The sequence below is a fragment of the Hevea brasiliensis genome, chromosome 14 (genome assembly GCF_030052815.1).
Source record: "Hevea brasiliensis isolate MT/VB/25A 57/8 chromosome 14, ASM3005281v1, whole genome shotgun sequence".
NCBI lineage: Eukaryota > Viridiplantae > Streptophyta > Magnoliopsida > Malpighiales > Euphorbiaceae > Hevea > Hevea brasiliensis.
In genome coordinates, this window is record NC_079506.1 from 21,764,915 (window position 1) to 21,787,991 (window position 23,077).

Here is a 23,077-nt window from a genome sequence, read left to right on the forward strand (position 1 = left end):
GCTAGACTTTGATTAAAAAAAAAATTGCTTTCTGTTAATCCTTAACTTGCATTTTCACTTTTGCTTCTTAAGGGAAAAATGATAGATTTTTTTAATTTTTATTAAATTACAATACCACCCTTAGTTCAATGGTTAACTAAGGTCAATTTTTTTTTATATTATTTGTAATGTGTCACATGCAGCCTCACAGTTTTATATTAATAAAAGACACCTGGCTTGCCAAGTAAAATGGGGCACACACCCCCAAATTTCCCTAAATTTAATTTCAAAAATGAATAAATTTTCATCAAATTTTGAAAAATTATTTTATTGTATTAAAATTGAAATGAATGAATTAAATCACGAAAAAAAAGGACTTTTTCATGTGATTCGACATTACAATAAATGCCTAATTGTGAAAAAAAATTCAAACATTTATCTTTTTTTTTATAATAATATTTCCCTTTTTTATAATTATATTCAATTATTTTTTCAACAATTTTAGTTTAATTTTAAAAATTTATTTTGATTATAACTCATAATCAAAATTAAAAATTAGAACTGCTAATGTTACATTTGATGTTGTTAAAATATTGTTATTTTATATGTGGCTATTGATATGGAGGTACATCTTAATAATAAAGAAATCTAAACCTTTTCAAATTTCTGAAATTATATATACATATTTTAAATTTTGTATTAATTAAAACCGATTGACAAAATTTGATATAAATTAATCATAAATTAATATCTTATTATTAATACAATAAAAATTAAAAATTTCCTCTCTACCCCCACATTTACCCACCTCCATGATCCATCCAACAAACCCACCCAACCCCCCCCACCACTTACTCTTCTTCCACCCATAGTTCCCTCTCCCTCCCTTCCCTCCACCCACCATCCCTTCTCTCCCCTCCTCCCTCCACCCAACAATATATATACACATCCACCCATATTTTAATGATTAATTACATGTGTTAAAACAATAATTATTATTATTAATGGAATTTTTACCTGAGTTTATAATTTTTTAAAAATAAACAATTTTATTTATTTTTACAAATAAATTCCATAAATAAATTTTAAAAAAAAGGTTGAGTTGTAAAAAATTTATTTTTTTATTATACTAGATAAAATAAGTATTAATTTTTTTATTATATTAAATATAAATTAGTAATTTTAGACAAAATGAAAATTAGTCTTTTAGCTATAATTAAAATAAACTTTTAAAATTGAAATATAATTGCAAGAAATAAAAAGGTTTGGATCTTGTTATTTTTAGGGTGCATGTATAAATAATAATATTTTACCCAATTAGATGCCACATTAGTTGCTTTAATTTTCAAATTTGACTGTTTTTTATAATTGCAAGAATTCAAAGCTGTCGCCCAATCCTTAAGCTGATCCATTGCTTCTTGGCACATCTCAGAGCAATCTGTTAGGCATTGCTGTGAATTTGTCGGAACTTTCGTTCATCAACAGCAAGGCAATGTGCTTGTTCACTTCACTTCCACTTAATGATGTAATCTTTATTGCAAATTCGGCTAAGCTCTGCATATCTTTTACATTGGATGATCCTTGAGCAGATTTACAAAGCTCCTTGTATAAGGTTTTTCACAAGTTTGAGTTATTAAATCTGAGGCTTGAAGAGTAAGTCTTGCAAGAAGAACAAAGAAAAAGATTGTGAAAGACATAATATTCAACATTTTTTTTTATATAATTGAAATTAAGATGGCTTGTGGGCTTAGGTTTTTGATATTTATTTTAATATACTTTTGTATGAATATCTAATTAATTTTGTCATTTATGTATTTATTTTAATGTTAATTATTATAATTGCAATATTAAATTACACTCTTATTTTAGTAAGTTTTGTTATGAGTATTAAATTTTTAATTTTATTTTAGATTTTTCATATTCGTATATAAATTTTAAGGATTTTAATTCTTAATAATATTTCTCATTTTGTTAAATAATTAAATACTTACTTATTTATGTATTAGCCTTTATATAAGCTTCACAAGGATTCAGATTAAATATTGTTATTTATATAGGGATAAATCATATAACTATTTTTTTATTTTATTAAAACTCACGGCTAATTTCTATATCCCACACCATACTGTTTAAAAACTACAGTTTCTATATGATTTTGCTTCAATAAATAGCTTTGCCAGTCATCTAGATCATGGCCATGCTTTGCAAGAAAGAAACACATGCAATTTCCTCAAGGCATCCAATACAAAACTAAACAAAGCAAGCAGAACTGCATAAGCTATTCCTTATTCAGAAATGGGATGATTTCACCTCACTTATAAGCTTGAGAATGATTATAATACAACATTGTTAATGTGATGTTAACATGTAAATTTGAGCTAAAGAGTACTACAAGATAAACTAAATGAACTAATAGATGAATGTACTTTGTGTGAATATATAAAGGGGCAGTCATGCCCACCCACATACAGCTAAATCTTTCCTCTGTTTTTAGTTTCAGTTCTCTATTAATATCAAATTGGAATATGCTCTGCTGGATCTTCATGTGAGAAGCAACTTTCATATCAGTAAATTATTGGACATGCTAACTGAAATCCCCTTATCCCATCTTCTCAACATCCTTTATTTTGGATGCTTTATTCTAATGATGCCTTCATTCTTGATTGGGATTGAATCCTTGTATCATTTCGTATTCTGAGTAGACAAATCAAGTTGCAGGTTGTGTGCCAGTCCACGCGTGGTCATCATCAAGTTCATTCATCTTAAGATACCGGCTTTCTTGTAGATAGGTTATCCCGGACCATATTCCACGTATGAGTAAGATGCTTACAAAAACTACACTTCCAAGCGTGCAAACCACCTACATTTAAAACACCAACAAACAGATAAAATGATTGACAGGAAGTGACACAATCTCAGCATCTATGTTTCTTAAACTTCTATAATACCCTCTCCATTCAGAACAAACACAATTGCATATACGTAGAAAAATTAATATACAGGGATAGGGGAGGAAATTAAGCAGCAATCATCAATGCCCAAAACTTTTAAAATGAATGCCAACATAAAAAGGCTTACAAAGCACAAATGCTTTTCTCATCAAGGGGCTCATGCGTCATGCCACATTCAAGCAAAGCAATATTTGCACTTGCATGAGCTCAAAGCCCACGTTGTTAATTTTGGTTACCATAAGCCCAAGCAATTGAGCATGACATGTTGGCTAATTATTGATTGCATTTCATTATAAATGCATAAGTTTAAAATAATTAAGTTTCAAATGGTGGAAAAGAAAAGAATGGCTCAGATTCGAACAAAATTTGAGGCAGCATGAGCTATCATACCAGATAGCTGCTCAAGCCCAAGAGATGGAGAAAAGGTGGGGTAGGGACCAAATTCAAGCTCAAATTCATTCTACTCAAGAACAAATCAAGCTCTCAAACAAGCTGAGCCCGATCAGTCTAAGCTCCTTCTATCCCTATTTATGCCACTGTCTATCAGCTGTATAATACGGCCACAATCACATTTTTGGAATCGGAAACATATGCATTTATTTGTTTGTTTCAGCATGTTAGGAAGTAAATATTTCACTCAACCATGATTTTTTTATCATTTCTTCTTCAGGTTGCAGAGGAAAAAGAATGCACAAAAGCAAAACACAATTGAGTATGGGAAATTCTTTGGAAAGTTTATAAAATGCTTAATTGTGAATCGCTCTGCTGATCCATTTTCAAAATGATAAAAGACACAGGCTTTCTCATTTCTTTCAACCAACGTGACAATATCATAATGGGACTCCTTTATGATATTAAACATTAAATTATACTAGCACATCCTTACAATTACAAGCACCTTGATACTAAAATAAAAGAAGGCAGTCAAATTTGGCCAAAAGAAACAGAAGAAGCTTCTCTAACAAGAAATTACCAACCATGGAATTTGGCAACACATAACAATAGAATAAACTGGAGGACAAACAATCCATATTTCATGGTTTTCTAGTGCATTTCACATGCTTACCACACCCAAAGACGCCTGATGTCTCAGCTATTGAGCTCAGGAACCCCAACAACAAGGGTAGGCCAAGAAAAAATGAAGTCGTCGAAACTGAAAACACTGAACCACAACAAACAGAAATTTGGCAAACATAATAGAAATCATCCTAGTCTTATTTCAAGCTTAAAAATATTAAAACATACATGAAATATATCACCTGGACAGCAATACTGCTTTTATCTATTTGTTTTAGGGATATTTATAAATGAAGCGTAACTTTAACTTAAAATGTAGATTGTGCCAAAAATCAATCCATGTTTAGATCTAATGCCATAGAGTGAAACTAACTACTACCCAGTTCTAATGATGATATGCATAGGCACACTACTATAGCCCCATGATAAAGATAAATGGACATCTGGCAATTCAACTGTGTTCCATTTTGCTGGATTTTGGGAATACAACAATCTAACACATGTACAGATGTACACACATCATTGCACAGCATAAATTCCTGAATAGCGTAACAAATGGTTGATTCTACTATTCACAACCATAAAATGCAAACTTATTAACTATTATTCAAACAGTGTTTGTAATAAGGGAACAATATCATGAGACATTCTTGCTGAACATGCTGTTCATTATTCATGGTGTTCTTGTGACACAGCTTGCCCCATTATTATACATGGGTTATCCCTTTTGTGGTGGCAACTGGCAAGCAGGTCCTGTGGCAGGGTGACAAAGATACTTAAAACAGAATTGTGGGTTCAAATGCTGCTATGACCACCCTTAATCTGATCTGCCCCTTATGACCGTTGAGCTCCCACCAAACTAGTCAATTACACCACAGAAGTCTTCTGTATCTTCCTCTCATATTCAACATACCCTGGAAACTTCAACTCAAAGCTATGCCTCTCCATTCCAACTTGGATTTAACATTTTCTTTGGTTTTACTGTTGCATTTAACTTCATAAAACTGAAGCTAATAGCCCAATACCCATTGAAGACCGCATTTTAAGTTGGAAGAAAATAGAACTATAGAAAGGCTAGTTTTACTCTGCAATTATATATTGGCAGTTCTGATGTTTCAGAATGGTAATATCAATTGCCAAAGGACCACTAACGTTTTCACTACTAACTGTAACGGATCAAGAATCATCACAGTTCCTATTAGTATAGGAACAAGCAAAATCTAAAAATCAAACAAATAACTGATCCCATGTACATAACTACCAGATAGAAACGAATTCATCCCTAAAATTACCACTTTAGACAGCCAGCAATCAAAAACTAGCAGAAATGCAAAGTTGAAGATATAAGGTAGAGTATATTACCTCAAGAAAAGCCTTCAAAACCCACAAAAGTGCGAGCATTAGGACCCCATTTACGGAAAACCCCACCTATAATCAACAAAAATACAAATTAAAAGAAACCCAGAAATAAAACTCACTAATCAAAAATTAAACCATCTAAATTACCAATTTGGTGGAGATGGAAGCAGGCAAGACCGATCGCACCGCTTTCCTGGCTCGTTTAGATACCTTCTTGAAAACATTTTGAATGAACCTAACCAACAGATCCAAACTCCTATCTTCATCTTCATCCTCATCTTCCTCCTCATCTTCATCATCATCATTCAAAAATTCATTGTTAATCGATCGACTCCAATTCCGAGGATCATCTACGAGATTGCCATTATTACTATTCAAACTAGAAATTCTCCTAGAAGCTTGAGGAAGCAGAAGAAGAAAAGGAGGAGGAGCTTTGTGAGAGAGAAGTCGGATGGTCGATTCGGGATGAGATTGGAAGTGGTGAGTTCTTCGTTGGTGCCGGTGGTGGTGTGTTTGAGAGAAGGAAAAAGGAGATGATAGAGTGACTGTAAATGACATAACTAAGATCGATAATAATAGAAAGAAATTAGGTCGTGTAGGTGATTTCTGTGACAGTGCCGATCAGACATGAATGAAGATTTGAAACCTTAGAAATAGTAAATAGTAGCAGTGAGTTTCTGCGCCGGCGAAGAGATTTTGATTGAGCCGCACCTTGTAAACTTTTTTTTTTTTTTTTTTTTTATTTTTATGAACATATTATTTTTCTTAATAAAAAAACACAAATATAGGGTTATTATATGAAGTGAAATATATATAATTATAAATTTATTATTTATTTTATAAGATTAGTATATCAAAAATATTTTAGAAAATAAATAATGAATTTTTAATTCTACATTTATGCCATAGAAAATGCCAAGTCACAGTAAGTTATAATTAGTAAGAATTAACATTTTTAAAATTTTTTCACTCTATTTTAATTTATATAAAATTTTAAATGAATTAATTAATAATTTAATTTGAATTAATTTGATTGACTTAAAAATATTTTTACATGAAAATATGATAAAATAGTAATAAAATAAATAAAAATGGAAAAAAAAATCCTAAAATGACACGAAAGAAAATGATTTCAAAAAATTTATAACCTTTCAATATTCATACAAAATTAGTTTTGAACGTAATTGGTTTCAAAAAATTTACTTTTAATTTTTATAATTATATTTTTTATTAATTAAATTTTATATTTTTTAATTTTTAGGTTAGAGCTAACGTGGCATTTGAAAAATAATTAAATATAAATGATGTATATGCATCACTTTTCATTAATTATATAAAATTTATTTTTATATATAAAAAAATTTACTACTTTATAAAAAAAATAATATTTTTTTTACACTTTCAGTATATCTAATAATTAACTTTATCATTGCATCTAACCCCAACCAATTTAGCGGTGAGGGTACTTTTTTTTTTGGTAAGATAAGGAACTCACTTTTAATGTAATAATATTAATTAAGTATACTTTTTAATTTATATAAAATGCCAAATAATTTAAAAGATTATATTTTTATTATATATTTTTTAAAAATGATACATATTATAAAAAAATTTGATATATATTAAAGTCCAAAAATTTTTTAATTTTTCATTAATTAGAAAAATATTTTTAGTTAATTTATTTACTAAATACTCCAAAATGCTAAAAAATATTGAATTTTTTTCACAAAATAAACGAAGCTTAATTCTAATACACTAGCAACCTATTTACATTCTTTCCCAAGAGTCCAAGACAACACTTTAGGGGCGAAACTAGAAATTAGTCTTTACAGGTTAAAAATAAATAGTAAAAAAAAACTAAATGACAACTTGATAAAAATATATAAACTAAAATAAAAATGTATAATATTAAAAGATCAAAAATTGAATAATATAAAAATATGAATGAAATTTCATAGAAGTGTAAAAAATATAATAAAAATAAAAATATTAGAGAGGCAAATAGTAATTTTATAAGAATACACTAAAATTTTATAGGTAAAATTTTAAATTTAAAAGTTTTTACAGAGCAAATAGTAATTTTGAAAAAATTAATTAAAGTTTATAAATAAAATTTTGATTTTGAAAACTTTTAAGGGGTCAAACAATAATTTTTTTTTAAAAAAATTATTAAATTATATATGTAAAATTATAATTTTAAAAACTTTTGGACTAACCGCTGCTCCTGCAACACTTCCTTAGTAGATGTCATGGAATTATGTTAACGCTCCTTAATTTAATTAATTATTTTTAATTAATTTTTAAATTTAAAATAAAAAAAAATTATTTTTTTTTAATTTATTTTTTTTATTTAAAAAAATTATACATAATTATGTAATAATTCTTTTAAATTTGTCTTTACAAATAATTTATTTCAAACTAACTATTTTAAATTAATTAATAAGAAGAGGGCAAGCAATTAAGTTGAAGAAACAAAAAGTTTATTCTTAAATTTCCATTTCTCCAAATTCAAACAATCCGAGACTTGCAAAAGAAAAATGAAAAACGTCAACGAACGCCCCGATTTCTTCTTCTTGCAGCTGCTTTCATTTTCTCACTTGACAATCTATAAGCAGTTCCGTCCACAAATGCAAAGTATACTCCACCCCAAGACCTTTTCATTGCAAAAACTAAGTAAGGAAGCAATAAACCTGCTGCAAATCCCACCCCAATGCTCATATAAAACCATTTATCAATGAAGCCATTGCCATTGTCAGTCTGATCTGCTTTCCCTCCACCATCTGGATAATTGTCACCTCCATTGTTTGAATCATTAGAACACTTCACCGTAAGAGGATCTCCACAAAGACCAGGGTTCCCAGCGAAAGAGGATGCATTAAAAGTTGACATCTGATTTGTAGAAGGTATTATTCCTGACAAGTTATTGTTTGACACATTCAAATTCCCCAGAAATGTCAATGAAGATATGCTTTGGGGAATAGGACCTGAAAGCCTATTGCCTGAGAGATCAAGAGATAACAACTGACGCAATTCCGAAATGCTCTTAGGAATCTGGCCACTGATGTGGTTTCTTGATAGATTCAAAACTTCCAAACCAACTAATTTTGTTATTGCTTCAGGAAGTTCTCCACTTAAATTGTTTCCAGACATATCTATGCTGGTTAGCAGGGAAAGAGTCCTAGTGTACGTTAATCCAAGGCCATTTATGGTCACATATATGTTCTCTTGGTAATTGTGATGGTCAAAAAGAGTTCCATAAAGCAAATAATGGTTAACGTTCTGCTGTTGAGTCATGGCTTTGAGATTGCTCAAGTTAGCAGGAATGGAACCATTTAATTGGTTTTCTGCCAGATCCAAAATTTGCAGGGAACTCGAATTTGAAAGTGCCAAGGGAAGTTCTCCAGAAAATTTATTTGACCTGAGACTAAGTATCCTGAGATGCGGAAGAGCTTCTCCAATCCATCGTGGTAAGTTTCCTGTCAACATGTTGTTTCCGAAGTCTAAGGTTTCCAACTTTGACAAATTCTGAAGAGATGATGGAATTTTTCCTGAGAGTTGGTTGTTGCTCAAGTGAAGTGTTTGAAGCCCAGTTATCTGACCTATAGAGTTTGGAATCTCACCGGACAAATTGTTTTTTTGAAGGTCTAGAACAGTAAGAGAAGAACAATTTCCTATGTTTGAAGGAATGCTTCCTGCCAAGTTATTTTTTGAAAGATCAAGGACATCGAGCGATATCTCTCCAATTGAGGCTGGGATTGCACCAGTCAACTTGTTACCAGAAAGTGAAAGAAATGACAACACTGACATCACTTGACCAATATTTTCTGGTATACTACCGGAAAACTGGTTATTAGAAAGATCTAGTAAGATGACATTTGGAAGAGGAATGGGTCCTTTGAATTGGTTGAAGCTCAAATCAACAGTTGCATAGGAAATTATATTGAATGGATTTGGTATATGACCCTCTAAACTATTGAAAGAAACATTCAAAATGGCTAGACTGCTAGTCATGTCCCAGAACCAATTTGGGATAGAACCGGAAATACCAGCCCCTGAGAAATCTAAAACGTGGACCTGTTTTTGAGATTTAAGCCAAGAAGGGAAGGACATACCTAGATGGCATGAACCCATCTCCAAGGCAATGACTTGGAAAGGAGGGACCCAATTGGAGCTTACATTCAAAATGAAAGAATTTTCTGATAAACTAATGTTCTCCAGTTTCCCCAGACTATGAAAATGTGCTTCTGAAATAACACCTGTCAATTTATTGAGAGAAACATCAAGGGAAGACAACTCAGAGAGCAGTCCAATGCTATCAGGCAGAGTACCATTTAGCTTATTTGACGCAAGCGTGAGGGTAGTCAAACGCTGTAAGTTTCCAATAGAAGAAGGAATGGAACCTTGAAGCAAGTTATTGTTCAACCGAAGCTCGACAAGATTCTTGAGCTGGCCAATTGAATCTGGTAAACTTCCGGTCAAGTTGTTTAACGACAAGTCAATATACTGCAAATTAGAAAGCTTACCAATGGAGCTTGGAATGCCACCCTCAATATAATTGAAGTGTAAATCAAATTGAATGAGAGATGTCATATTTCCAAGAAGAGCAGGAAGTCTACCATGTAGCTCAGTGATAGATAAATCAAGAACTTGTATCTTTTTCCAGCTTCTTGAAAATAGTTGGAAGCAGCTTGCTGAGAGTTCGACATTATAATTAAGCTTCAATGACTGCAAATTTGGTAATTCACCAAAACCCAGTGGAATCCTTCCAGTCAACATGCCATTTCTGATGTCAACAGATACAAGGCTGCTAATGTTCACAAACCAATTCGGTAAGTTGGCCTTGAAGGAGTTGTCTCGAAGTTTTAGGACTTTAAGGGAAGTAAAATTAACAGAAGAAATAGAATATATGAAACCAGATAAAACACAGAATTCTAAGTGCAACTCAGATAAAAGAGGAAGCTTGTTCAATGGCTCAATCCATTCTCCTCCTACCTTTGAAAGGTCTACAGAATACATATTCAAATACTTTAGTGAGACAAGACCACTCACCCATTCAAGATTATCAACATTTGAACTAAATGAAGAGACATCAAGAAATTGCAAGCTAGAGAGGTTTCCAAGATTTGGAGGAATTGCGCCACTAAACCCAGCAAATGACAAGTTCAAATATTGCAAGTTCTCTAAAGAGGAAAAGAAATGAGGAATTTTACCACTGAATTTGTTCCCACTTAAATCCAGGTATTTCAAGGACTTAAGTTTTGCGAGTGAAGGTCTAATCTCCCCACCTAATGGCTGACGACCTGAAGAGTTTGGGAGATCAACTGCGAGAACAGCACCAGTTGTATTGTCACAAGCTATTCCTGACCATTGACAGCAATTGGTTCCATGCCATGAGGAGAGCCGATTCCAGGAATCATTAAGACCCATTTTGAGGTCAAGAAGAGCCTCTCTCTCAGCTGCATTGCAGTGCACCAATTGAGCAAACCCACCCCAAATTAATTCTCCGGATAACAGACAGATAATCCAAAGAAATGGAAAGGTCTCCATAGATCAAACACTCAATGCCCTGTTCAAAAGCAAAGAAATTAGACTAATTTTCAAGTAAGTTTTCTAAGAAAACTGCATGCATAGGTAAGTTTCATCCCACGATATTTAAAGGCAAAACTGGAACAAATTGCAACAATTTTTAATTCTGTATAGCTGACTACAAACAGTTTAGTCTACCAGCTTTTACCAGCCATTGAATAAAAAATAAGTGGCGTATTATCAGGTTTTTTTTTTTATGCCGTATTTCAGGTTTTAACCCCCACCAATTAGCCACACTTTTTGGAAAATTATTGTACGAACCATAGCACCAAAAAATAATAGTGCCCTCTTAAAAAAAAAAAGTCAGTTTTTCCTTAATTTGAAAAAGATGACACCTTATATTTAGATAAAAAAAAAGATGCATATACATTGAGTGCGCTTAATAATTTCAATCACAATTACTATCGCATAATCTTGAGCCTGATAGATCCCAGGGACAGTAGCCATCTATCTTCATTGGGTAGACATAATGGCTATTCGCAGTGATTGCTTTAATGGGGTACCGCATTTTCTTTTGAAAAGTCCTGTTAGGTTATTAACTGGGAGATCCAGCCGGAAAGACTTTTGATAACTCAATTTCCGAAATTGGTTGCCTCTAAACTCGATTATATATTGTCTAAATCTATTTTATCAGAGTTCAGTTAGAATGAACACCCATAAAAATTTGATTTGTTGTCATCCCTACTTTTATATCTAATTGATTAATGAAAGCATTTTTGTTAAGACTTGTTAATTTATATATTTTATACACATATTTTCATAATGGATGCTTAATCCTGAAAGATATTGGAGCCATAATAATAACAAATTTTCACTTATTTAATTTAGGAAATTAAGTAACTAGTTTACATGATTTAATTAATTTAAAAAAAAATTGTTTTATATTTAAAATATAAAATAACATTCAGTATATTCTTATTTTATTTCATATTAATCCATAAGCAGGTGAAGTTTCCATATTTATCAATTCTTAGTATTATTATTATTATTATTATTAAAAAAGGGACTTTGCCGTCTATTTCACGATTTGCCCATCATGCACGATCTTTTGTTTATTAATTAATTCAGAAAAAAATAGTTAAGTTGATGACCAGCTGCTCATAGGACTCGGAAGGAAATTTCTTAAATATTTCTGGAAGTCATTTTAAGTGATTACTGTAAAATTTATAAATTATTAAAAAAAAAGATTAATAAGGTTTAAATTATCGATTTAATAATAAAACTGAATAAATTTTATTAATTAAATTAACTATATTAATTATTTAATAATTTTTTTAATATAATTATTATTCAATATAATGCTTTTGGAAAGTAAATGCCATTCCTAAAGAGTAATTTTAATTATATATTTTAATCTTTTCAGTCAAAAAGAACAAGAATAGATATCATGTTTTTTCCTTCACTTCTTCTATAGTAAAAAGCAACCGTCATTTAAGGTTTGCCATTGTAACGTTGGAAGATGAAGTAGCTTGGCAACAAATTGGTTTCGATTTGTGATTTGGAGTGAACTTAAATTGGATTAACGATCGAAGTCTGCTAATTTATTTAGTCAAAATTTCGATTCATTTGCAGTTGTATGGGGCGGTTTTAATTTCATTTTCAAATAAAAGTTTAAAGAATTAATTTAATCCTATATGTTAGAATTATAACTCAAAATCTTAGTAAGATTTAAAGAAATTTTTTCCTAATTTGAGTAGGAGAAATATTCCTCAATAGGATAGAGAAATATTTTCTATATAAAGTAGAACTCTTATTTTAGTGTTATTCTTAAATTAAGTGGGACTCCTAATCAAATTAGGATTGAGGGAATTAACACTATAAATAGGAGAATGGTGGAAAGGGTTATTTGGCTTTCAACTTATGGAGTGAGGCTGTTGCCCATTGTAGAGAGGAGCCTTAACAATTGCTAAGGATTTGGCTCTGCCCATTGATGAGGGGCACTTGCCCATAAAGATATAGAATTCAAGAGGAAGGGATTCTTATCCATTGGTGAGAGGACTCTTGCCCATATAGTTGAAGGCACCATTTGTGGTGTAATGTTGTAATAGTAAATATATTGGGTTATGTCTAGAAGAGACTGAGAGTGACTAACTAATATATTTACTATGAACAGTTTGATGTTGTATGGGTTCTCTTGGGTGTAATTGGGTTAATGAGTAGTATAGTTATGAGCTTGTAACGATGATTTATTTATTGTTGATAGTGAAAAATGGCATGCCCGTGGATGTAGCCGTATGTTGAGAGGGTGAATCACGTAAGTATTGGTGTTTTGTGTGTTTGATTTATTTCTTTGTAGTTTACATAATTCCGCAGTACACAACAATTGGTATCACAACATGGAAATAATATTGGTGAGTTTGGTTGAAGGTGGAGCTACTGCGACATGTAAAAGTCGCACATGCAATAATGGTGATGATGGAGAGTTGAAATTGAAGTGAAGCTCTTGATGCAAAATCAAGAAGATTGATTATGTGAAAATTTTTTGAAGAAAGAAGCAAAGAAGCAAGTTACATCCAAGATGAAGATTGGAAAGATTGATGATTGGAAAGATTGATGATTTGAAGGATTCAAGTTCAAGCATAGAGATGTGATAATTGAAGGCACCCAAGAATTTGAGGTATGTAATGGTTGATGGATTTTGAGTCAAGGTGGAGATTGTTAGAATTATGACTCGAAATCTTAGTAAGATTTGAAGAGACATTTTCCTAATTTGAGTAAGAGAAATATTCATTAATATGATAGAGGAATATTTTCTATATAAAGTAAAATTCTTATTTTAGTGTTATTCCTAAATTGAGTTGGACTCCTAATCAGATCAGAATTGAGGGAATTAATACTATAAATAGGAAAATGGTGAAAAGGGTTATTTGGCTTTCAGTTCATGGAGTGAGGCTGTTGCCCATTGTAAAGAGGGGTCTTGTCAATTGCTGAGGATTTGACTCTGCCCATTGATGAAGGTCACTTGTCCATTGCAGTGGAGAGAGGCTTCAGCCTAAGGTGGAGTAAAGACATAGAATTCAAGAGGAAGGGATTCTTGTCCATTAGTGAGAGTGTAGTTGAAGACACCCTTTATTGTGTAGTGTTGTAATAGTAAATATATTAGATTATGTCTAGAGGAGACTGAGAGGGACTAACTAATATATTTAATATGAACAGTTTGATATTGTATGAATTCTCTTGACTGTAATTGGGTTGATGAGTAGTATAGCTATGAGCTTGTAACGATGATTTATTTATTATTGATAGTGGAAGATGGCATGCCCGAAGATGTAGCTCTATGTTAAGAGGGTGAACCACGTAAATATTAGTGTTTTGTGTGTTTGCTTTATTTCTTTGTAGTTTACACGCTTCCGCAGTGCACAACACTATATTTTTCAAATTTTACTAATTATATTCCACCATCATTGAATTCGTATATTAATTACATAATGGATTTATCACATCACGCCAACAAGAAGATATAATTAGAAAAAGCTCAAAAGTATATGATTTAAATGGTAATTTAATTAACATATAGTATAATTAAAAAAATTAAAAATACAATTTTTTATTTTTTCTCTAAAATTATTAAGTTTTAAAATATATAATTAATAAATGATATATATTTTATATAAATTATTAACTAAAATATGTAAATTTAAATGAATTAAAGTATTTTTCAAGTAATATAATCGAGTGAAATCAGAAATTTAAGTTGGGAGGACAAAACTCAGCACTTTCAAACACAAAATATTGATACATCAAATCTTCCATCTATCTATACATAGCTCAATAAAATTCTAATACTATAAATGAAATTATCAATTAATTCTATTGAATTACGGGTCATTTAAGTATATTTCAATTGGCATAATCTTCTATTCCATTTTGCACCTTATACATCCACCCCAATATTTTCTTTTTCTAATCTGTAATTCTTTCTTGGAATAAGCCTTTCCTGTCATTTCTTATAATTTAGGACCTGTTTGGTTTAACTGTTGAATACAGCTGATAGCTGTTAGTTGATAGCTATTACTATTAGCTGATAGCCGATAGCTGGTAGTTGATGATAGCTGATTTATGTTAAGTGTTTGGTAATACTATATTTAGCTGTTACTATTTATATGCGAAATGATTAATAAATGTATATATTATATAATTTATTTTATTATTGAAATAAATATAAAATTATAAATTTATTATATTATATTATTTATTTTATTATTAAATTAAATATATATTATTAAAATTAATATATAATTATTAATCTATTATATTATACCATTTATTTTATTACTGAAATAAGAACATAATTAAATTTTTTAAAAAAATAATTAAATAACTTTAAAAATATAGATAAAATAATAAAGTAATTATTATTGTTGATAAAGAAAAAATTTATAATTAATTTTAAGTTTTTAGATGTAAATAAATATTTTATATTTCATGTTATTAATAAAAAAATGTTTTAACAAAATTGAAATGCATTAATTAAAATATTAAAATTATAAATAAAAAAGATAAAAGTATTAATCATATTAATTTTTGAGTTAAATAAAAAAGGATAATATAGTCAAAATTAAAAATAAAATCAAATCAGCTATCAGTCGATAAGAAACAGCTCTAAAAATAGAGCTGATACAAACTGCAGCTGAAGCTTACCAAAAACTCTAGTTCACCTATCAGTCATCAGCTATCAGTTATATTCAATACGTGAACTAAACACCTCCTTAGTTAGGGGTGAGCAAATTTCAGTTTAAACTAAAAAATTGAATCGAACCAAATCAATTCAGTTCAATCAGTTTGGTTTTAAAATTTAATCAGTTTGGTTTGATTTTATATTATAAAAATTTCAATTATTTTGGTTCAGTTCAGTTTTGAAGAAAAAAATTGGTGAACTGAACCAAATAATAATTTTATATATTTAAATCGAACTAAATCGATTTTTGAATTGATTTATTTTTATGGAGAATTCATGAATTATATTTAATTATATATATATATATATATTGTTTAATTTCATTGATTAATGATTATTAGATTCAAACCAAAGTCAAAACTAGACTAAAAAACCTGAAAATGAAGTCTAAATTAAAAATCAATAAAAAATCAAAATCTATCTGCTTAAACCAAACCGAACCGAAATAGAACGGTTGGATTCGATTTGATTTTTCATCTATTTTAATTCGGTTCAATTTCTAAAATATATAATTCAATTTTTATAATTTAATTAAATTTGATTCAATTTAATTTGGTTTGAATTGAACACTCACCCTACCGTTAGTCACCTTCTTCGAAATCATCACCTTTCACGCGCCATAAAAGTCGTCTTCCTTCTTGTTTTTTTTTTTTTTTTCAACTTCCATATCCATTATAGAATTATTGATAATGGTTTAGTACATGTTATTTCAACAAAGGATCATTACTCATCAGTACTGACAAAATCACTAAATCAGCAAAAATAATGAAAAATCATTTCTAGGTTTCGCTTAAAATTAGATAATATACACAACAACAATAATTAATTAATTAGTTTTAACTTAACTAATATTAAAAAAAATCAAAAGTCATAATCATAAACTATATAAATCAATATGACACATCAAAATCAAATTAACCACCTCTTAGTATAAATAGAAAAATATAATATTCAACCAAAATTTTCTATCAAACCTATTCAATGATATTTTAATAATCAAAACATTAAAAGAAAATGATTAATTTTTATTTATTTGTGGTATTTATTTTCTTTATATTTTATGATTTATTTTACAAACATTTCTTAGAGCATTTTAAATAGATTAAATATAAATAAAAGAAATGTTATATTGCTATATTTTCATTTACTTAAATAATATACCAATAATGATTATATCTACACATTTCTGATTGAAATTCACCCGAAATTTCACAGTTTCAAAGTTGATCGATTACATGTAAAATATATACATATATATACGTCTTTGACACTTTGAAAAATTCTATGCACGAACAAAGAAAAATCTTAAAGATCACCCCTGAAAAATGGATCACTTAAGAATGGGTTGGAGAAGGTTCCTCCTTCATTGGGGAAGAGTGAGGAGACAGATAAGGCCAAGAACAAACCCCCAAGCATATCTGTCATTTACCAAAGAAGTTATCTCATCTTTAGCAGGTAGTTCCTCCCCACCTCGAAAGAAGGTTGCAAATAATCCCCACGCCAGACACAGCACACTTCCACTCAGACCACCAATGCCCAGCAAGAGGGATGTTGCAAAAGAAAGCAATGTGGCTGTGCTTCTTCCAAACATAGCTTGCGCTATGCGACCTCCTTCGAGTCTTCCACAGGGTAACAAATTCAATGAAGTCACAACCATTCCTGCAGACGCATAGTATTGTCAGGAGTCAAGATCTCAACATGGGACACCATCTTCTGTAAAAATATAGAACCAGAACAACCAAACCAAAACAACATACTTCAAGTTGGTCTCGCTGTCCCAGGCTGCTAGCCAAACTCATAAACTAGCTCACAACCCAACATAACCAATCAGCAAATGTATAAGTGTATGCTAAATTAATGTTACTGATCATAACATGATAATTATAATGGCGAACATGACAGTTAATAAATGTAGAATTTGTGGAAAAAAAAAATCGAATGGTCCATCATTCTTCAGTTTCATTTGCCAACTTGATCTATTGCTATAGTGCACAAAGTCTGTATCAGTCAAGAGAGGTGCTTATAAAGCTTCTGCTTCTTATTATTGTTTGTAATAGGACCTCAAGCATAGTCCTAATGTAAAAGTTCAAAACAAGATGATTAACAGCGAGTGTACAAGTCAGTTTACACCTGGTTTGCAGGGCTACAGATAACTGATGTACAAGAAGGATTTGCATCCTTCACTATACTCTTTTATCAGGAAACTTTTACCAGTACCATGTGACTAAACATATCCTAAATCTTTAGCATTCTTCATGGCCATATTAAGTATTGACACTCACTTATCAGAAGGTGAAAAAAAGAAAGTACAAAATTGCTTGACTAATTTGTTTCTTTGCTCGGTAAGTTGTCTCATCTCATATCCAACCAGAAAGTATTGCATACATAACAGAGATCCAAAAGATCAAGGACTCACCTGAAAGTCCAGCAAAAGCAAGGGGATCAACAGGAACCCCCACACCCTCCACTGCATAAGGCAATACATTTCCAAGGTCATCTGTATAAGGTCCAATAATATATTGGATGAAAGAAAGTAAGGGATTGTTGTAGAAGAATTGTGGCCTTATATACTTGCAAGATAAAAAAAAAAAAAAGGTAAGCATTAAACTAATCAAATCAATCAAGGAGGTTTTTACAATGATATGCATAGGCACACTACTACAGCCCCATGATAAAGATAAATGGACATCTGACAATTCAACTGTGTTCCATTTTGCTGGACTTGGGAATACACCAATCTAACACATGTACAGCTGTACACACATCGTTGCACAGCATAAATTCCAGAATAGCATAACAAATGGTTGATTCTACTATTCACAACCATAAAGTGCAAACTTATTAACTATTATCCAAACAGTGTCTGTAATAAGGGAACAATCTCATATGACATTCTTGCTGAACATGCTGTTCATTATTTCAGGGTGTTCTTGTGACACAGCTTGCCCCATTGTTATACATGGGTTATCCCTTTTGTGGTGGCAAGTGGCAAGCAGGTCATGTGGCAGGTTGACAAAGATACTTAAAGCAGAATTGTGGGTTCAAATGCTGCTATGACCACCCTTAATCTAATCTGCCACTTATGACTGTTGAGCTAAATGATTGTTAGTATTTTCCTGCAAGCATTGTCATCTGTCTGTAACATTCCCACCAAACTAGTCAAATATACCAAAGAAGTCTTCTGTATCTTCCTCTCATATTCAACATATCCTGGAAACTTCAACTCAAAGCTATGCCTCTCCATTCCAACTTGGATTTAACATTTTCTTTGGTTTTACTCTTGCATTTAACTTCATAAAACTGGAGCAATAGCCCAATACCCATTGAAGACCGCATTGTAAGTTGAAAGAAAATAGAACTATAGAAAGGCTAGTTTTACTCCGCAATTATATATTGGCAGTTCTGATGTTTGAGAATAGCAAAAGCTGAAGACATTTCAGAATGGTAATATCAATTGCCAAAGGACCACTAACGTTTTCACTACTAACTGTAACGGATCAAGAATCATCACAGTTCCTATTTGTATAGGAACAAGCAAAATCTAAAAATCAAACAAATAACTGATCCCATGTACATAATTACCAGATGAAAACGAATTCATCCCTAAAATTATCACTGTAAACAGCCAGCAATCAAAAACTAGCAGAAATGCAAAGTTGAAGATATAAGGTAGAGTATATTACCTAAAGAAATGCCTTAAAAACCCACAAAAGTGCAAGCATTAGGACCCCATTTACGGAAAACCCCACCTATAATCAACAAAGATACAAATTAAAAGACGCCCAGAAACAAAACTCACTGGTAAAAAATTAAACCATCTAAATTACCAATTCGGTGGAGATGGAAGCAGGCAAGACCGACACAACGCCTTCCTGGCTCGTTTAGATACCTTCTTGAAAACATTTTGAATGAACCTAACCAACAGATCCAAACTCCTATCTTCATCTTCATCCTCATCTTCATCATCATCAACCAAAAATTCATTGTTAATTGATCGACTCCAATTCCGAGGATCATCTACGAGATTGCCATTATTACTATTCAATCTAGAAATCCTCCTAGAAGCTTGAGGAAGCAGAAGAAGAAAAGGAGGATGAGCTTTAAGAGAGAGAAAAATCGGATGGTCGATTCGGGACGAGATTGGAAGTGGTGAGTTCTTCGTCGGTGCCGGTGGTGGGGTGTTTGAGAGAAGGAAAAAGGACATGATAAAGTGACTGTAAATGACATGACTAGGATAAAGAAGCTAGTTCGTGTAGCTGATTTCTGCGACAGTGGCGATCAGACATGAAAGAAGACTCGAAACTTTAGAAATGGGAAAGAGTAGCAGTGAGTCTCTGTGCCGGCAAAGAGATTTTGATTTAGCCGCACATTGTACAGATGTCCGACACTAACCGTAACTATAAAAATTTTAAATAAATTTAAGATAATGTTGACACCATATTTTAACCGATCTCCTGTTACAAATAACCGTAACTATCCCCTCCCGACATTCTTGTGTTACAAATGACTCGATCAGGAAATAAACCGATCCCCCATCTAGTCGATTGCTTTCCGATTTCTCGAGGTCAAACCAATATCAAGTCTCTATGCCATCCAATCTCATTTCTGAGCTCTCGTCAAACGAGATCAAACCAATGTCAAGTCTCCATGTCATTCAATCTCAGTTTCATTCAATCTCAGTTTCGATCTCTTAAACCAATATCAAGTCTCCATGCCATCCAATCCCATTTTCGATCTCTCATCAAAGGGAATCAAACCAACACTAGGTCTCTATGCCGTTCGGTCTAATTTCCGATCTCTTCTTTACAAAATGTAGTTGAAAGTCATTTAGCTAACACTAAGATCGGGTTCCTCACTTGTATATCTTAGACATTACTTAAAATAAGGTTAAAATCCCAGTCCGATTTAATGGTGATTCTGATCTAATTCAAATTCAGCCTTTCCAATTTTAATGTCTTAGAAGTTCTACCCGGTATTTGTGCTCGGCTTAGGCCAATCTCATGTTTACGATGTTTTTCGACCTCTTATACTTAGATTAATAATTGCTTTTAAGTTTGATGTTCTAATATGTTCAAACAATTAAGCACTCATACAATCCGGATACTTTCTGATCTCATTAAGAAATTGAACGAAAGAAATTTTATTTCATGTTAAAACAAAAAGTTACAAGTCATTCGGCTGGAGGGTCACCCCCAGCCTGTTCTCCAGATACATTAACATTTCTCTCATTCCCCCTCTCTCTCTCGGTTTCCTCCTCACTCTCCTCTTCGTCTTGAGGAGCCAGATCCACCATCCACGAGAAGTCTTCCTCAGGATAATGCCTCCTGAGCTCAGCCAAAAGGTCGCTGTGGGCATTCACATAAGCACCAGCTTCCCTCGTCATAGCCTCTTCTTCTTTTACTTTGAGTTCTTCGGTGAGGCGTGCAACATCAGCAGTTCGGAGCGCCCGAGCTTCTCCAAGTTCATGAGCCTGTTCAGCCAACTTATCCTCGTAGGACTTCATCCGACCTTCGATTTCGGCAATATAATCCTGGGCGGATGAAAGTTGGGCTTGGGCAAAAGCTGTGTCCTGGACCACTTTTAGAATTTCTTGCCTTAGAAGATGAGCCTTTTCCTTGATTATATATTGATTTACCAAGCTCTCTACGCTCAAACTCATCGTCTGGGCCAGAGATCGCTTGCTACTGGGTCAGCCTATTCCGATCCTCCTGGAGGCATATGGTAGCGCCCAAAACTTTGGCCAAGCCTGGATTTTCCCGAACAGATTGGTTCTTCTCCAGAGAGTGAATGAAGACCTGGGCGCTATGGGAAAGGGTCCTCACAGTAGGTTGGGAAGGTCCCCCTTCCGCACTTGTGGGAACAGGTGGAGGCGGTGGCTCTTCTTGTCGAGGGGGGAAGGAGCTACCTCTACTTCCCGAACCGATTGTCCCGAAGGTCGGGACGAGTCTCCCGGCACTCCTCCTGAATCTCACCTTAGTGTCTATGATGCCGCGGCAATTTTCATTTTTCTCACCTTTTTGGAGATCTCCCTCTTCCACTTACGGCTCTCCTTGGAAGCCTCGTCGCCCGCCATACCTGCACAAAGAAAAGTTAGTGAGTTCGCTAAGATTCAGAGATCAGAGATAGGGAAGGTACCAGGGCCAAGGTCAGAGAGCTGAAACTCGTATTCTTCGTCGGTGATCAGCCGCATCATCCAATATTTCAGTTTGGCCATCACCGCATCTAAACAAGAGAACTTCTGAGTGGCCGCCTGATCCTTTAGCTCCATCACCATGGCACCCTCGTCCTTAGTCAAGGCGATCTTCTTCGGAATCGAAGGGACCAGATATTGCCAGCTGCGGGGGAAACCTTCGAAACCATTTGGATTCTTGCTCCTCAACATGAAGAAGTGATTCTTCCAATTCTTCAATGACGAGGGGAGATCGGTAAAGAGCCCACTGTGCGATTTTGCTTGAAAGAACCAAAGACTGCCGTCCCTTTCGACGAGTAAGCCTATGCAGCTCAAAGAAAACTTTCGTGTGGATCGAGCTTCTTGGCCCGTCATAAGCCTCTGAAAGCCACTAGGATTCACCACGAGTTCGGATGCACTTGGGCTACACATACGTGGTGAAACTTCAGAACATCCTTGAAGAAGTCATCAAGAGGAAACCGAAGCCCGGCTTTTAATTACTCTTCATACACCATGATCACATCATTTTCGTCGAAGAAGTGATCGGCTCGGAGATCGCTATGACATCTGATAAGCTCGTAGGAGTTGGTCCGAAAGTTGTACTCTTGACTAATGAATTGCAGATCAGTTTCCTAAAGGACTGACGACAACTCGTCCATGGGAAGATTTTCTCTACTAGAGGAAGATGTCTATCTTAATTGGGCTGCTCGATCATGAATCAAGCTTAAGTCGAGGAGGCTCCGGCCCACAAGATATGGATGGAAGGGGGCTCGCCGCTCTCGACCTCTACACGCTTATTTTCAAAGACATAAAAGAAGTTTAAGTAAGAGAAGGATTAAAGTTCTTACCGGAGTGTGATCGGTGCCGAAAAAACTTGAAGAAATGAGATAAAGTTGAAGTTGCAAGCAGAGTGCTGAAAATAACATAGGAGAGCAACTGATGGACCCTCCCCCTATTTATACACGTTCGAGCATTCAATGCTCACAGAGTCCCAAGCAATGCATCTGTTAGTGGAATCCCGCCATCGACACGCCGGGAAGGTTCCGTAAATACCATAAATAAAATAAAATGAGATCGGTTAGCTAAGGTCGCTTGATTAGGGCAAATGCTCAGAGTCACGTGTCGGCTAAGGACGATCTAGTTAGGAACCGATCGTAGGCACATCAGAGATTGGAAAGTTCACCAATGCAATAATTAAATAATGACCTTCAAATAAAATTTCATTTCATTTCCATAAGGTCAGATTTCACCATTTGGGCGATCCCAAGAGATCGAATTACATCATTGAGAGAACCTTTAAAGATCAAACTTCATCGCTTAGGGATTTCAAATAGGGAA

General features: G+C 33.0%; 2 protein-coding genes across 2 annotated transcripts; both read right to left on the reverse strand.

The window, feature by feature from the left end:
• Nucleotides 1–2,264: 2,264 nt before the first annotated feature.
• On the reverse strand, nucleotides 2,265–6,062 carry LOC110673524 (protein SHORT HYPOCOTYL IN WHITE LIGHT 1). The gene is made up of 3 exons (XM_058134091.1): nucleotides 5,454–6,062; nucleotides 5,310–5,375; nucleotides 2,265–2,839 (listed from the first exon to the last, which is right to left on the reverse strand). The coding sequence occupies exons 1-3, from the start codon at nucleotides 5,862–5,864 to the stop codon at nucleotides 2,687–2,689; spliced, it is 630 nt and encodes a 209-aa protein (XP_057990074.1). The 5' UTR covers nucleotides 5,865–6,062; the 3' UTR covers nucleotides 2,265–2,686.
• Nucleotides 6,063–7,853: 1,791 nt separating this feature from the next.
• On the reverse strand, nucleotides 7,854–19,950 carry LOC131172893 (receptor-like protein EIX2). The gene is made up of 4 exons (XM_058134434.1): nucleotides 19,398–19,950; nucleotides 19,254–19,319; nucleotides 17,987–18,140; nucleotides 7,854–10,872 (listed from the first exon to the last, which is right to left on the reverse strand). The coding sequence occupies exon 4, from the start codon at nucleotides 10,851–10,853 to the stop codon at nucleotides 7,854–7,856; it is 3,000 nt and encodes a 999-aa protein (XP_057990417.1). The 5' UTR covers nucleotides 10,854–10,872; nucleotides 17,987–18,140; nucleotides 19,254–19,319; nucleotides 19,398–19,950.
• Between the last annotated feature and the right edge of the window lie 3,127 nt (nucleotides 19,951–23,077).

Coding starts and splice junctions, on each gene's coding strand:
- LOC110673524 (XM_058134091.1), bottom strand. CDS start 5,864: ATGTCATTTACAGTCACTCTATCATCTCCTTTTTCCTTCTCTCAAACA. Junction 5,376..5,453: donor CTTCCATCTCCACCAAATTG/GTAATTTAGATG, acceptor TGTTGATTATAG/GTGGGGTTTTCCGTAAATGG. Junction 2,840..5,309: donor TTTTGAAGGCTTTTCTTGAG/GTAATATACTCT, acceptor TTTTAAATGTAG/GTGGTTTGCACGCTTGGAAG.
- LOC131172893 (XM_058134434.1), bottom strand. CDS start 10,853: ATGGAGACCTTTCCATTTCTTTGGATTATCTGTCTGTTATCCGGAGAA.